The sequence below is a fragment of the Salminus brasiliensis genome, chromosome 8 (genome assembly GCF_030463535.1).
Source record: "Salminus brasiliensis chromosome 8, fSalBra1.hap2, whole genome shotgun sequence".
Classification (NCBI taxonomy): Eukaryota; Metazoa; Chordata; class Actinopteri; order Characiformes; family Bryconidae; genus Salminus; species Salminus brasiliensis.
The window spans coordinates 37,138,234-37,155,647 of record NC_132885.1 but is presented as its reverse complement, the minus strand read 5'-3'; the positions used below and the strand labels follow the sequence as shown (position 1 = coordinate 37,155,647).

The following is a 17,414-nucleotide window of genomic DNA, read 5'->3' as shown; positions in this document are numbered from 1 at the left end:
CCCTCTCGACAGGCACCGTATCATCTGCTAGCACTCACTCCGTCACTCTCTCTTTCTCTCTCCCTCTCCTTCTCTTTCTCAGCTGTCCTCTTCAATCATTCCCACAGCCATTTCCAGATATGCTGGTGAGGGGACACTCTGCAGCAATGGCAAATAACGGAAGCTTTCCTCCAAACGAAGACATGTTCACCAGTGAGTAACATGAGGTTTCGTGCACTTAACACATGTTCAGGACCAGTGGAGGCTGTGCTCTGCAGTTGCACTGCAGCTGTCAGTTGGCAAAGCTCACATTTGAATAGTACCATCCGCAAGAGGAACTTTAGTGAATCAACGTTTCTGTTGCAACTAAAGAATATGTAAAGAACATGATCTAAAAAAGGCCGAAAGTGTTATTACAAACTCCTGTACAAGCTGCTGGGGCTATTCATTGGTAATAGAAGTCCCTGTAATTACTGAGTAATATACCTTAGTGTGTAATAAACCTTGGAGTGTTAAGGAGTTAAGGGGCTCTCACCAAATTTGCACCAAACTACTCAAGTACAGTTCAATAGACTTTTTATTTAAATAATAATAATAATAAAAAAGTAAGGTGGTAAGGTGGCAGTGGTTCGACTGTGCACATTTAACCATTAACCATCAACCAAAAACCATGCTTGAATGCTTAAATGCCACTTTGCCTGGTCGAAGGGTTTTTCAGATACTGGTTCCATACCAGTGGTCTTCAACCCTCCTTCTGGAGAACTGCCTTTCTGCAGGTTTCCAGCCCGAAACCAGCTCAAATATACTCAAACACACAACCAATTAATTACTTCTAAAGACTAAAGTAATCAGTTGGATCAGGTAAATTCGGGCTGGATCCAAAGTCTACAGGACAGTAGCTTATCAGATGCAGGGTCTCTGTAAATAGAGAATTTTTATTTTACAAACATGGCTTTTAAAAATGTTCTTTAGCTTTGTGTATCCATGAGTGAGTCAAACTGCATATTACATACTACCTTCTCCCAGATGGGTTGATGGTAGCATTCTAATCAGCCAGTTCCGTGAAAGAAAGATTGGAGTGGCACCCAGGGTGGCCAACCCCTCTGGCTACGCCACTAGCATAATAACAGAAAGAGGCCTCTCCAGGTTGTTTTTAATTTACAGAGGGTGGTTGCAGAAGGCCAGAATCTGCAGATCTAAGATCACATCCGGCAACATTAACAGACTGACAGGTATTTTTCCAGATTGTAGAGGACGTACTGTTTTCTTGGGATGCCCCTTTGAACATCACAGTAATCAATTCTGTTATAACAAATGCATGAACATGTTTTTTTGCACTGTGCTGGAATAAAAGGCCCAACTTTATGTTTCTCAAATGATTAAAAAGCTAGCCATTAGGCACAAAACAGAGGTCAGAATATACAGTAACATCCAGGATTTGTTTTTTCATAATTGATATATGAATGAAAGAATGAAGGGTTTGGTACCAAGACTCTGCACAGTTTGTTCTTAATGAAACCGTAGCAAATTGTTGACCAGTTATGAGGTTTCTGGTGCTTCTTAGTGAATGTTTGGGTTTTCAGGGAATGGAAACAGCTGTGAAACTGAATCTTATGTTCCCATGCATCACCTTGAGGTAAGATGGACAAAGGGAAAAAAAAAAAAAAAAAAAAAAAAAAAAAAAAAAAAAAAAAAAAAAAAAAAAAAAAGCACCATACCCTAGAATTGAACCTTGAGGGACTCCACAAGAAGTCTTTTTGGATAAACGCTTTCCCAGTAAAACCAAAAAACTGCAATTCCAAAGTCAATGCATCCTTAAGGAAGTTAAAATAAGGGGCATGGCTGTAACCCTAAACTGACAAGGAGCTGCTGGTAGGCACCAATCCTGGCAATTTCTAGGATTAAAGCAAGTAATCTAATGGCACCCAGCATCGTTACATGCGTACAATCATGTTATGGATTCAGCTGACAGCAGGATACGCCTCCAGCCCCAGAATTCAAAGGGAAAACAATCAATATTCATTGATAGTGTGTGTCAGCCACAGTAATTTGGCAATAGTTCCTCGGAAGGCAGAAAATTGGCCGTGCACGGCAGGGGGACGTACATAACTGCCAGTTTCTCCCTCACCTCTGGGGTGCGTAAGAACTGCAGGGAGTGATTCCCTCCGATTCAAGGGAGGAGGAGAGGAAGGGATAGAAGCTTGGAGCGAGGTGCTGTTGGAAATGACTCGGGCCAGCCCAGGTGCTGCATGCTGTGAAAAGTCAGTAAGAAAGCTCAAAGCTCTGCAAACGCACTAAGCACATGGTTTGGGTTTATGACTGGAAGGTTCCAGCCTGCATTTTAAAGGATTAGCCCAAAGAAAAGGAACGCAACCATCCGTGCAGTGTAACGCTCTGCCAAGATTAAGCTAAGATTTTGCCCGACTTGAGACGCAGTGGCCATTTCAGTGGTTAATCCCTATTAAAAGTGTGTCGGAGTGTAAGGAACCACTGATTTCCAGTGGGATGATTCACCAAAGTCTTTTGTGTTTTGTATCTTGAGGCCTGTCTGGTTTTGATTCCTTTTACACAAGGAAGTACTGCATTACAAGTGAGGGTCTAGGTCTAGCTTCAGTTTTTTCATTAATGGGACAGTTATTGAAAAGGATGTGACTTGGTTAGCGAGCGTCAGCACACCCGTCAGCACACCCTTTTATTTTTGAAGCCAACTACAGCTTCGAATTTAAGCCAATACAGAGGGCTACTGTGGTTGTAATTCAGTATGAATGGGAAATGTGCGTAGTTTAGAGTCAGTAATAGTTGTGGAGCAATCGTTCTTCTGTAATCGGCTAACCCCAACAATGCAGAGTGAGGTGTAACCAGTGTTCCAGAAGGTGCCCAAACATAAAGCACTGCCAATTACTAAATACCTCTAATTACTAAATACCTCTACTAAATATGGGAACAGTTTAGAATAACAGTGATTTATACAGTTCTATCAATTAGCTTTTACTTCATAATTAAACAATTAAAGAATTAAGAATCTAAATGAAGAGTTATTCATAAATTAATATTTTAATGAGATTTGTAAGAGAAATAACGCTGTAAGTATTATAACGCTGTGGCCGTGTTTCATGTCTCCCTGATTTCCATCTGTGTTTCACTTTCATTTGTTTATGTTTGCCATGTGCCTTTTAGCACATGGCTCTGTTTAGGTCCCGTCCTTGTCTTCCCCTTAGCCCCTTCCAGCCATTAGTCTCACTCAGGTCTCTCCCATTGTTAGTCCTGTCCTTGCAGCCAGCCTTTGCCTCTAAACATGACAAGTATTCCTATGAATTGAAAACCCAAGTAGAAATATGAAATATAAAATACAATGTGTAACAATGTGTATATTATGATTTTACAGTTGTGTAATAACATTAGAATTTCACAACTTGTTGCATTTGTGTAATTACACTTTGCAATATCCCAAGTGTTACATTTTTGTAATAACACCAAAAATTCAAGACTTGTATTATATAGGAATTTCACATATTACATTGTGTAATAACAGAAATTGCATAACTTTACTTTTCGTAATAACATCTACATTTTATAACTTCTTTTGATGTGTAATTATACAAATATAACATCTGATTTACGCAACTTGTTGCATTTTTTAATTACATATTGGAATTTCTCACTGCATGTGTAATTACAGAAATTATAAGTCAATTATGCCCTTCAAATATTTGGTCCAAAACAGCAGTGGTTTTCTTGTTTATGTTATTACAAATTATAATTTTTTTTAGTAGACTTAGTAAATGTAGTAGACTTAAGTAATTTGTAAACTTCTTTGGATTGTTTTGTTAGACATAACTGGACAAATATAGAAAAAGGAAGGGATAACAAACTAAACAAAGATGGAAGCAAAGAAAAGGCAGGACTAGGGAGGTAACATGGGTGGAGATATGAGAGGAATAAGACTGAATTAGAGGCACATACATATACATTTGTTAATAAAACTGTACATATCATTTGTTAATTAAGTGACCAGGTAATGGCTTTTGTGTGCCTTCCAAAGTAATTACTGATAAATAATCTCATCAGTTCATGATAAGATAATTCTAAACTAAAAGCTAATAGATGCTATGTGTCACATAAAAATAATATTTCTACCTTTGAGACAGATAAATTGTTACATTTGCAGATGTGCAAGGTTCTCAAACAAGAAATCTAGCGTTGTGTGTCATAATGCAGACATGAATGTCGAGCTTTTTTAGTCTGGGCTACTTGTGCTAATTTAGAGAACTTGCACAAATCCCATCAGTCAGTTAAATCCATAACAAATTACATGACAGAACCTCCTCTTGTAAAACTAATCCGCCTCCAATAGTGCTGATCACACACCCAGCTCATGAGGGGGTTGGTAATTAGCTGATATCCTGAATTAGGTGTGTTAAGTTAGCAAAAGCACAAAATGCCGAAGTGAACTGGGTCCCCAGAACAGGGATTAGGATCGACTGATTTTAGAAATGCATACATTTCTGGGTGGTTCACTCAACCGAGTCAAAAAAAAAAAAAAAAAAGAAATTAATAAAGTAAGCAAAAGCAAGACAAACTAATGAAGGGTAATATGGCTTTAAGTAGTCAAACAGGCCCACTATCATACATATAGAAGATGTCTTTAAAATGAATGAATAAAGCATAAATCAGGAATTCAGTTGTCATCAAACACGTGATCAATATGAGGTGTGTTTGGGATCCATTTTAACTGCATCAGTCCACAGGACAAAATTCAGGTTCAGTTTGTTTATATAGCCCTTTTTACAAAAAAAAATGCCCCATGACAGCTTTATAAAGATTTTTGCTCAAGCCAAGGGTGACAGCAGTAAGAAAAAACTTCCTTTAGATCCAAAGGAAGAAACCTTGAGAGGAACCAAGACTCAAAAGGGGAACCCATCCTCTTATTGTCGACACCAGATAGCAAAACAAAAAACAGAACATCAAGAACAACAGGGCCAAAAGAGTAAGATAATATAGATAAAAGGATAATGCTATATGTAAAGCTACATGAATATATATATATAACCAATTGGTCTTAACCAATAATTAGTCTTATCATTTTTAAGTACTTTACGGAGCTCAAAGTACACATCCAAAATGTATCAAACAATACATGGGAACAAGATGAAGTCATGGCCACAACTTAGTAAATAGTTAAGTTGTTCCCACACTTAACTAAGCCATGGCTACGACTTAATTAAGGATAAACATGCCTTACTAAGCAGTGGTTGCGGCTTAGTAAGACGAGGGAACAAGATAATACATTATGTGGCCACAATTTAGTAAGGCGCAGGCTTTGCTAATACTACAGTCATAGCCACATATCAGTAAGGCACGTTTAACTTGAATGGACTTTCACAATGCCTTGCTAACTTGTGGCCACCACTTGGTAAGACATGGGAACAAGTTCATTTCATTAGATGAGAGGAGTTATATATCCATGGCTTAGTAAAACGGGATCTTGTAACGGCTTAGTAAGGACCAGACTTAGTTTTGTTTGTGGGATGTCAGCAGTGGGCCTCTGTAAGTTACAGCTCATAGATGTCTTATAAATTGTAATTTATTAATTAGAGGAGCTACCAAAAAATTGTTTACTTGCCTAGTTGTACTTTAGAGCTGTTCAACTTTAAATTATTTAGCAAAATAACTAAGCAAAATTTTCTAAACATCCCTATATGCAACCACTGCACAATCATGGGAATACAACTACAGGAGTAATACTGTAAGACTTGCTGCTATGCTCTGTGTTTAAGTTCATTTTTCCCCTCATTGTTAAAAGCACTTTGATTCCTGTGATTTACTGATGCTGTTTTACACAAGACAGCCCACAGTCAAAAAGCACTCGCTGATAGAAAAACATGGAGGCTCTATTTAAATGGCCTAAACACTCTTTCCCAGCCGTCTTGCTTCCCCTCCCTTTTTATTTCCCTCCGTTTATTCCCAAGAGCCCAGAGTCGCTTCAAACAGGAACCGAGCACCAGGATACAAAGCGGCACGTCGCTTCCCTTCAGAGTGACGCCAGCCAAGAGACGGCGAAAAGCCCGACACCCAAAAAAAACAGCAGAGCAAAAAGCCAAGGAGATGCATTTTATTTATAAAGCTGTCTAATCCGGGCCGCATGCCTCTCTGGCTTTTTTTTTTCCTCCATCCCCTGTGATGCATTTTTGAAGTCCCAGCGTTACGACGGCAGCAAAACAACTTTCCCTGGCCACGCAGGGGCAAATTGCTAGTTCGCGACTGCTAGGGAGTTGGAAACTTGCTGCTAGGGCTTTTTCTGTGTGCCCTTTCTGGTCACTGTAGCTGCGATAGTCGTCCCAGAGGTGTTAGAAAGGTGTTAAAGTGTGTGTTGTTATTAGGTCCCCTCGCTAAAAACCCAGAGAGCACATCACGTCAAGGTGCTTTTCGGGGTTGTGGAAAGTCCTTTTTGTGTTTAGTGGCAGGGAAGTGCTAGCAGCTGAAAGCACTGCGGTGGACGTGCTGGAAGCCAAGGCCCGGCACCAATTTCCAGAGAGCCCGAAAGGTGGTCGCCTGCTGCTTGTTTGGAAGGAAGTGTTTAAATGAGCGTGAAAGTTGCACATGTCCCCAAAGAGGGGCGTGGGAAATCTGATCTTGGTGCTAATTGAGGATTTCCTGCCGCGACAACTCAGAGGCTTGATTAGGCAGCGGAAGAAAGGAGGCACGCATGGCGGCTAGCACCCCGCGCCGCAGGGAAAGTGCTTTAGAAGGCAAACAGGGTGCTGTTAGCAGTTCGTGATGGTGATGGATAAAGAGATCCTGCTGCAGACTGCCACTGGTGTAATAGTGTTGACCACACTGCTCACAAACACACAAACACGTAATACACAGGCTAAGAAGGATTAGTTACATCTGTGCCTCATGTTAATGTTAATATTTTCAGTTTAATAGAAAGTTTGGGGACACGCTCAGTAACAGATCAATATAATCTTACTGAATGTTCAGATGCTGATCAAGAGACTTTTGCTGAAGACTTCTACTGAATCCAGCTGTTCTTCACTTTATTTGGAGAGTCCAGATAGTTCAGAAATGTAGAAACCAGTCTGGAACTGGAGTTTAACTGGATTAGGCAGAGATAAAGGGGCTAGGGTGAGCTAGGATTAGTTCTGGGGTTGAGGTTAAGATTATGATTAGAGCCAGGCTTAAGGTTAGGTTTTGGGTTGAGGTTAGGACCAGGGGTAGGGTTAGATTTTGGGTTGAGGTTAGGATTAGGACCAGGGTGAGAGCTGGGATTAGTTTTTGGGTTGAGGTTAAGATTATGATTAGGGCCACGGTTAAGGTAAGGTTTTGGGTTGAGGTTAGGGTTCGGATTTGGGCCAGGGTTAAGGTTAGGAATAGGTTTTGGGTTAAGGTTAGGATTAGGGCCAGTATGATTGTCAGGATTAGTTTTTGGGTTAAGGTTAACCTTCGGACCAGGTTTAAAGTTAGGTTTTGGGTTGAAGTTAGGGTAAGGATTTGGGCCAGGGTTAGGTTTTGGGTTGAGGTTTTAGGATTAGAGCCAGGTTTAAGGTTAAGAATAGGTTTTGGGTTGAGGTGAAGGTTAGGATTAGGACCAGGGTTAGGTTTTGGGTTGAGGTTAGGATTAGAGCCAGGTTTAAGGTTAAGAATATGTTTTGGGTTCAGGTGAAGGTTAGGATTAGAGCCAGGATAATTCTCAGGATTAGTCTTTGGGTTAAGGTTAAACTTATGACTCGGACCAGGTTTAAGGTTAGGTTTTGGGGTGAGGTTAGGATTGGAGCCAGGGTTAAGGTTAAGAATGGGTTTTGGGTTGAGGTGAAGGTTAGGGCCAGGTTAGATGTTGCTTAATGGCAGTAAGATATTAAGTCTACTTGATGTAACAGATCAACAGTAAATCTACTGAAGGTCAGCACTGCATCAACAGAACATCAGGATATTTACCTCCGTGTGTTTAGATGCTTTACTGATATGCTGTTGATGTGTTACTGAAACTCTGTTAAGATTTCAAGAGTTAATCATCTACAAAGGAGACCCAAAATCAGACTGCAACTGGTGAAAGTGTTCTACTAAATCTACTAAAGTCCAGGTTCAGGTTCATCTAACAGCTCTAATACAGACCAGCTCAAACTTCTTAACCAGCTGCTACAGATCTGCTGCTGACCCCAGTCTGGAACTGGAGTTTAACTGGATAAGGCTGAGATTAAGTGGCCAGAGTAAGAATTAGGATTAGGTTTTGGGCTGAGATTAGAGTTAGGATTAGGGCCAGGGTTAAGGTTAGATATTGGGTTGAGATTAGGACCAGGGTGAAACCTAGGATTAGGTTTGGATTAGGGCCAGGGTTAAGGTTAAGTTTTGGGTTGAGGTTAAGATTATGATTAGGGCCAGGATGATTGGCAGGATTAATGTTTGGGTTGAGGTTAAAATTATGACTAGGGTTATAAGATGTTGGGTTGAGGTTGGGGTTAGGACCAGGGTGAGACCTAGGACTAAGTTAGGATTAGGGCCAGGTTAGATGTTGCTTAATGGCAGTAAGATATTAGGTCTACTTGATGTGACAAATCAACAGTAAATCTACTGAAGGTCAGCACTGCATCAACAGAACTTCTTCAGGATATTTACCTCAGTGTGTTCAGATGCTTCACTGCTGCACTGATGTTGTGTTAGTGAAACTCTGTTAAGAGTATATTAATCAAAAACAAAGGATCACTCAGAGTGTTACAGAAAATTACATTATATTGCTATAAAATTACAATATTTGAAACCAAAGTTTTACAGTGTCTCATTCTAATGATCTAGCCATCATATTTTTTGCCACTCAATATCTCTGCGATATTGTTGTATGATGATGATGATAATAATAATAACAACAACAACAACAACAACAACAACGGCAGCCGAAAGCATAGGAGCACCCATTGTTCATTTCCTGCTGTGCAATTAGAAAGCAATGGCTACTGGTGGCTAGATGACTGGGTCAAAACATCAGGCAAGTCTATTGGGGTGTTCCAGTATGCAGTGGTCAGTACCTACCAAAAGTGGTCCAATCAAAAAACTTAATGCTGACTAAGTCTCATGGAGCCCATGCTTTGAGGGGTCAGAGCTGTTTTGAAGACACAATGGGGACCAGTACAATATTACACATTTGGTTGGTTGTAATGTTATGGGTTTTTTTTTTACTTCAACTGGCAAGACACCATGTTTTTTTTTTTTGGCCAAACGGAGGCCAACAGCGAAAGACTGAAGTGCTGGAGAAAGTGTAACACAGAGGGGTGGAAAAGGGATAAGAAAAGCGAGTAGACGATAGCACGGACAGGAAAATCGATGCAAAGAAATGGAGGAGTCAGGGAGCTTGACTGAAAAGATAACAAAAAAAAAAACCCACAACAATGAGAGAAACAGAACTGTGCTTTTTCTCGTTTTCTTGGAACAGGAAGAAACAGACAGCGAACCTTAAGGGGTTGGAGAGGTTTCTGCATGTGTTGGTGTGTTTCACCCTGCTTGCCTTGAAGGAGCAGCCCAGCAGGCCAAAATGTGTTGATTTATCTTTAGTCCTTTAAAAACGCTCATCTCCAAGTCCGCAAGCAAAGATCTGACGGGGGAAAGCTGTTCTGAGCGAGCGTACCTGCTGCTCAGGTTTACGCCGTGCAGCCAGCTGTTGTGTGGCGGGCTAATTTGTTTCCTCTTGCACAAATTTCCCAGTAAAAATGCTGTAAAAACACTGACACATGCATAGGCTTATGCAAATAGGATGTGCGGCAGATAGATCCACATCTGCTTACAAAGAAGCACCACCTACTGTGCAGCACTATTTCCAGAAACCTGTGTGGGTGGGGGCAGACGCCTGAACAATGGAGCAACTGGAGCACTTGCTCCCATACTTCTGTTGAAGGTGGAGAAAGAATATCATACATTCCCTCTAAGTAAAAAGGGCTCGATATAGTACTGAAAAGGGGTTCTTTAACCATGAGTGCTAATTAAAACCACGTTTAAAAAGTTCTCTATGTATAAAAGCAACGACAAAAAGTTCTTCACTAATCTGAAGCAGTATTTAACCAAGCAAAGAACCATCTATATGAAGTTCTTCACATTGTTTTGGTTCTATGTGTCATTTTTTTGAGAAACGTCCTAACAAAAAGTCCACGTCACATTCATGATGTTTTTTAGACCATAAATTTGTTCACATCTATGCTCTTATATAATGACTTTTTTTTCTAATGACGTGAATCTAGCTCCTCAGGACCCCCAGTGCAAATATACAAAGTATGTCTAATGGTATGTCTAATCTTCCGAAAGTCTAATAAACGTCTGCTGTATCTCACCAGTACTGCTCTCCTCTCCTCTCAAGTAGAATGAGTGGTTTAAAAGTGGGTCAGGTTTACATCAGCATACCCCTGACCAATCGACAAGGCCATCACGGCTTAATCCTCTCTTTGAGACAAGCTAAAGCTCGAGCTACGAAAGGCTTCTCTTCTGGAGCCCAGGACGCCTGGATGGATGGATTTATGTCCTGCTGCAGCGCTGTAGCCATGGACATCCATGGCCCGCAACCCACACATATCCCACCCTAGTGGCGTGGCACATATCCGTATAAATAATGGGTATCAAATCAAATTTATTTGTATAGCGCTTTTTACAACTGTTGGGTGATGGTAAGAGTAATGCTAGCTTTTCTGTATCATGTGCAGATAAGTCTCTTAGTCTCTTATGTTGGCAGTGATTCTAAGATGTAGAAAGGCTGTCCTACTAACATTAGCTATATGTTGCTCAAATGATAGATCTGAATCGAATATGACGCCAAGATTTTTAGCTTCTGGGCCAGGAATAATGGAAAAATATATTTGATTCTGATGTGTGCCCACTAAATGCTTCACCTGCTAAATGCCGTGGTAAAGCAGGGAAGAACGACAGGGCATGCGGGGAACCATTCCCCCAATCCCAGCTCAAGCTGCTAGATATATATGGGCTGATAACTCTGTTACAGACACCAGAGCCTCCGTTAAGCCAAAAGATCTGTGAAATCACAACCACAATTCAGAGTAAAAAGCTAGGAATTAGGCTACGAAACATGCAATACTTCCACACCGTTGTGGCATCAGAATTGTTTACAGCACACCCGCTACATGCCAGTTCCTAGCCGATACAAATACTACATACTGTAATTTTTGGTTGATTTGTTTACTTTTTTGAGAATTTTACATTATGAAAAAGTTACTTATATCTTATATGAGAATTTTCATATTTGTGGATACATTCAATAGAAATCAATATCAGACAAATTCAGAATTTGCAAGTCTGAATTCGGATTCGGCAAAGACTGCAATAGGTGCAGCTTTTTTTTCTAAACAAAACTTTGAAGTAGTCAGCCAAAATGCTACCAGGGACTATTGCAGCCCAGTCCAGAATTTTCTAGACTAAACCAAAACATATAGAACTTTTCATTGTACGATTCTTCAGTAAACACTGAGAAATATATATAGAAATGTGTTTACTTATATTTATATGGTCCAATTACAAGCAAAAGTAAATGCATTGCTGAGTTAAACGGCTGACTAACACTTCTCTCTCCATACTGTTTAACAAAGTTTAACAAGTTGACAATATTTTTAGGTTGTTTTATGAACATCCCCTTAAACAAAAAGCACAAAAAGGTGTGTCTTTGCTGTGAGGCTTAATGCACAACACAGGAGCGATTCGTGATTTGGCAACAAAGCATAGACTACAAACGAAGCATATTTTATTTCTGTTTGTCCTGAACACAGAACGGTACTTTTCTGTTCCTGCTCCAGCTTTCTGCACTCCCTCTCAAACTGGGGGTGTGTGGAGTAGCCTAAACCCACGCTGAAGTAAAAATATTCTTACCTCGGTGAAATAATGACTCCAAACAAAGCGAATGAAGCCAAGCATAAAGTACAACAGTATCAGGCTCTCTTCAGTAAGTTCTCCACACAACACAACAATCTTGAGGAGGGGAAAAGCAGCTTAAAACCACTTTCAGGCTTTTAGACTTCAGGATTTTTACATTTATTCAAAATCTGAATACATTTCTATTGGTACCCCCAAATTTCTACCCAGTTTAGTAATTGAAGGCCACCCAGAGAGAGAGAGAGGAGTCTGGGACTCCTGGCCACAGATGGTTGTGGCATCTCCCAATGAAAAGGCCAATGTTGCACCACTCGGGAGACCCATTAACCACGTTTCCAACTATTTTAACTCTAGACCAACAAAACTGTAGAATGCATTAGAGTTAGAAGTCTTGCCCAAGGACCTGCTCAAGGACCTGCTCAAGGACCTGCTCAAGGACCTGCTCAAGGACCTGCTCAAGGACCTGCCCAAGGACCTGCCCAAGGACCTGCCCAAGGACCTATTAGTGTAGCATGGTGTGCTTACCTGGCCAAAGAATCAAACCCCAGACTGCCATGGGGAAGTCAGTGTCGTCACACACCATGGCCAACCAATCAACATGCTGAGACCATAGACTGGGACCATGGACAGTAAATCCCCATTCATTCCCATTGCAACGCTTTGAAGCCAAAAGATGGAGCAAGAAAATGTGCTTTAGATTAGATTGATTCTAATAGGTGGGTTCCAGTTGGGTTTGGGCTCTGAATGGGTTTGTACACACGTTTTTACTGGGACTCGTTACAGTTGGGCTTCCCAAATTGGCTCCATCATTAGAGCTCAACTTAATCTCTCATGGGTAGCATCTAGGTCCTATGTGCACTGTACAACCCAGATGTGGCCAATGTTCAACCTCTCCTCATCCCATCACTGACCCTGGTGAATATCCATCCACATGGAACCCCAGTATAAAACCTTCTGGTTCCCAGTTGGGCTACCCATACTTGCCCCACATGGACATGTTAGCTGGATTTGTTCTTTCAACTTTGTATCGGCTTACTCTGGACCACAACACTGGGTTTAATCTGGAATATCCCCTTGGGAGGAGGTATTTTGAAGTTATTTTCAAGTACATCTGTGAGGAACGTTTCTCTCAGTTCCATTTTAGTCCTTCATCAATTACGATTCTGAGTTCTTCTGGCAATAGCACCTAGACAGCTTTGTTGCTGCTCACACCTTCACACTTTCAAGCTTTAAATGTTTTATTTTAGGGAGAGAAGAACAGAGTCTAACAGATGTCACCTTCCCTGATCCCTGAACTGATAGACGTACTGTATACTAAGCAGATCCATGGCAGATCCATACAAGGATTAGAGGCCTTTTTCTTGGATCGGATGCTCTTCTAGTTTCAGATCCAAAGTGGTTTTCTTTGGTAGGTACTTGTGCTTCTACTGGAGTCATGAAGGTATGCTTGAAAATGAGTTTAGGCTACTTCCCTAAGGAGTGTGTGGGGAGTTTGCACAAGTTTTTAAGTTTCTTGTGTTCATGATGTTGATTGATTATTCATAATTTCACTTCGTAATGCTAGCATGGCTAATAAGGCATGCTGTTTGGCTGTTGCTGCAAGCTTCATAGACCAAACAGTCTGGGAGAGATTCATTTTAATAGCTGTCAGCCCAGCGCCGTAGATAATGAAGTGGTTGTACTTTGCGATGGTTGGCTAATTACATTTCAACTTTAAATCTATCCTGGTTTTCGTTTAGTCCGCCCAGGATTCTAACTGTGTAAATCTCATCATTGTGAAGATGCTACATTTCAAACAAAAAACCAAAGCAGATGGAAGGATGTTATGTAGTCATTTGCGAACAAAATCCCACCAAAATTCTTTTGGCTGTGGCCAACAATAGGCTACACCCATAAAAAAAAAGCCAACTCCATTATTAGACCACAACAGAAAGCTTTTTGTAGTTCGTGGTTTTAGAAAGAATCTTCTACATAGACCAAATCAGGATGTTCGTAAAGCTATGGGTTTGCGGGACCTCCGGGTGGATAGCTCACATTCGGTCAGCGGGTGTGCAGAATATTTTATACTTATACTAGAACAAATTAAAGAGAAGAAGACAAGACAGGAACAGACTATTAGGGTTAATTACAGGTTCCAGATATCAGAGCCAAGAACCCCATACATTACCTTTACTAATCATCTGTGAACTGAGCGTCATAATGGCTAGTTTTTGCTGTAAATTCAATTTAAACTTTTACCAAAGAAAGTACTTTTACTTCAGTTTGGGACTTGTGTACTTCTGCCACCTCTGTAAACATGCTTCTTTAGAGAAACAAAAATGGATTTTCCATCTGAAGCACTTTTATATTTATATTTACATTACATTACATTTATGGCATTTAGCTGATGCTCTTATCCAGAGCAACTTACAAGGTTACTCGTATTACAGATGGTGGGTCAATGTAGTGTTAGGAGTCTTGCCCAAGGACTATTATTGGAGTAACGCAGCATAGTAGCGCAGCATAGTCACCCAGAACGGGAATCAAACCCCAGTCTCCCACATGCTTTATTTAGGAGTGTAAAGCAGGAATTCCTTCTGAAATGTCAAATTTCAAAGAGAAGCCATATAACTACATGCTAAATAAGGTTCAATGGAATATAGCAAAAAGTTCACAATGTGATGCCCACAATATGTATCAAAATATTGAGTTTTTCTGAGGTCTGTAAAGCCGACAGTGTTTATGCAAAGGCTTATTCCTTAAGGCATTGGGTGCCAAACCTTGTCAAAATGAAATGACATTTGACAGAAAAAAACTTGAGTAATGCTTGTTGGATTAAGCCTTTCTAAATCATTATGTAGGTTTATGTCAGTTGTCATGGCTGACATAAGGCTTACGTTGTCTCAACAATGCTGCCCTACAGTAAAAGATATACCAAAAATGATAGTTTCACATACTGTGCCACAGTAAGCCAAATAAACAGCACTAATGGAGTCTTTGAAATGATCTTTTCAGCCGTTAAGGTACTAATGATCCCCACGGTATGCTCAGAAGAGCATAGCGTGATGGGTAAATTCCTCATGATAGCGATACATACAGTCAAACTGTCCACCCCCATGTCTAAGCCTGTCAAAGGTCACAGTTTAGCATTCCATAATGAACTAAACTTTCACCTCTTAAACATTTAGACTGTCAGTAATCCAAAGCAGCAGATTAGGAGTTTGACTGTTTGCCAGCTATATTCAAATTTCATTCGCATCATTCTAAGAAAAAAAACTAACAAACAAAATGATATCCAAGGTTATCATCATTCGTCAGCAGCAGAAGCTTTGTTTATGCAAGGTGCCCAAACCAGCCTGACACCGATATGACAGTCACGTCACTGTCAATGGAAAAAAATAAAGTTTTTAAAAAAAAAAATATCACCACAATATATGCCAGGAGTTTCCTTTCTGAGACACAGCCACAGCCTTGCATCGCAGTCTATGTAAAGGTCACATTAAACCAGTGAAAGACAAATGCTGTTTATTTTAAGTTCTAGGACTGGGGCTCTGGTTTTAAGTATTAAACTTCAACACTGTACGTGATCACATGCTTAGCGCAGTTATTTTGCAGAGAACAAGAGTCAAAAAGTACAGTATGTGTTTCATTAAATGTTCCACCTCCGTCAGTTTCCCACACTGCATCAGTCACCACAAAGAGCCCAGATCACAGAAAAACAAAAAGGCCTTGCTACCATACTGTACCACTCACTCCCCAGTACATACAGTTAATACCTGGAGACCAAGCTGCAAATACACTAGCTCTGAATTTGTAAGTCTATGAGGTCCCAAAAGTGAACACATACTCCGTATACTACCAGTCCATAGTTTAGACATGTCTATTGATGGAAGTTTCCTTGTTTTAAAGTATATAATAGAATTTTAGAACACGAGAAAACATCCAATTCTAGGAATAATAATATATGAAGCTTGTTTTGCCACATTATACGATATAATATCTTGTGTCATATATATATATATATATATATATATATATATATGCTGCTTAAAATCTGGACACCCAAATTGGATACCAATTGTAACACTTTATTTGAAGGAACTTCATAACACATGACTTTACATGAGAAGGAAAAAAAAATAATCTTAACTTTCACTGGAAGTCAATGGAAAACAGATTTTATTCCATGTCATTTTGCAGCATGGTCCATTCATCATGAAATTCTAAAACAATGCAAACATTACCTGCCAGATTTGCATTATGCCAAAAACAGATATATAAGTTTGTTGCCCGACAGTGACAATGGTTCCATAAAGGAAGCATGTTTGTAATAGAGGTGTGTGAGCATGAAGAACCTTTACATCAAGCACTGATTCTTTAGGCTTTTAAGTAGTTCTTCTCGCTCACACACCCTACTTCTCGCTCACACACCCTACACAACCAGACATGCTTCTTTATGGAACGCTTATTTTTAGGAGCCGAGGACCACTGGCTCAAATCCCCCATTCATGCTGCCGGCCTTCAGCAGCCGGAGACAGAGAGAGCACAACTGAGCCTTGCTCTCTCCAGGTGGGTAGATGGCACACTCTCGGTCTCCCCACATCACTTTAGCAGGATGCCGTCCAGGCCTGGGCGTCTGCTAGCCTGGCGGCAGTTGAAAAAGAGGCGGTGGCTGGTTGCGCATGTGTCTGAGGAGGCATGAGTCACTCCTCACCCTCCCAATGTCGGGAGCATTACATGTGATCGAGGGAGAGTGGGTTGAGTAAATGGCTTTTGTTTGCATCTGGAAGCTCGTTTGATTGATCCATGAGTGTGTAAACGCCTTTGGTGATCATTCAGTACATAAATTCACACGAACGTCATAAGCAGACCTTTAGGGGGAAACAACTCAAGACAAATGTCGGGTATGGCCCCTTTAAGAGAAGACATTTATTAATGCCTTCATCAGTAGACAGTGCCAAACATGGGACTCATCGGACACCGCAGACTAGCCTGTCACCTGACCTCATCATAAGATCTAACACGGCCTTCCGTCAGAACAGTCCGTTTCGCTGGCCCGCTTCACGCAGTCCTTCCAGACAGCGACAGACCCTCGATCTGAACTGTGAGAAAGAATTGAATGGGGCCGAAAAAAAAAGAAAAAAAAAAAGAGCAAGGGCTCTGTCGAGGCTGGACGTAGGACATATGGCTGAGCAAGATAGGAGCGAGTTTCCACTCTGGCTTCGAATTCCCAACCAGATGTGACCTCAGGCAGCAGAGAGAGAGAAGAGGGAGAGAGAGATGGGTTGGAGGCGCGGGGGGGTGGGATGGGGAGGCGAGTGACAGAGGGAGGAGGTGGGGGAAGAGTGAAGGAGTGCATTGTCTGAAGAAATCAACTGTGGAAAGCAGAGGGAAAGAAGAGGGACTAAGGGGGAAGACGTGCCTGTAAGCGTCTTTCCAGCTCAGTATTAGCCTCATGGGGTGAGAGAGTGATGCAACGTGTGTGTGTGTGTGTGTGTGTGTGTGTGTGTGTGTGTGTGTATCCGTGGAGAGCGTCTGAAACACTCCCAAAACCTTGTGAGCGGCCCCAGCCCCTCCGCAGTTGCGCACTCTAACCC

The 17,414-nt window shown here is 41.0% G+C and overlaps 1 protein-coding gene across 1 annotated transcript in view; it reads left to right on the top strand.

Annotated features, from left to right (window-relative positions):
* Nucleotides 1–17,414, top strand: part of gypc (glycophorin C (Gerbich blood group)) — a 56,301-nt gene that overhangs the window by 11,686 nt on the left and 27,201 nt on the right. The window contains exon 2 of the mRNA XM_072686511.1: nt 83–192. Within this exon, the coding sequence (XP_072542612.1) occupies nt 120–192 (73 nt within the window). The 5' untranslated portion in view covers nt 83–119. The remainder of the gene's footprint in view (nt 1–82; nt 193–17,414) is intronic.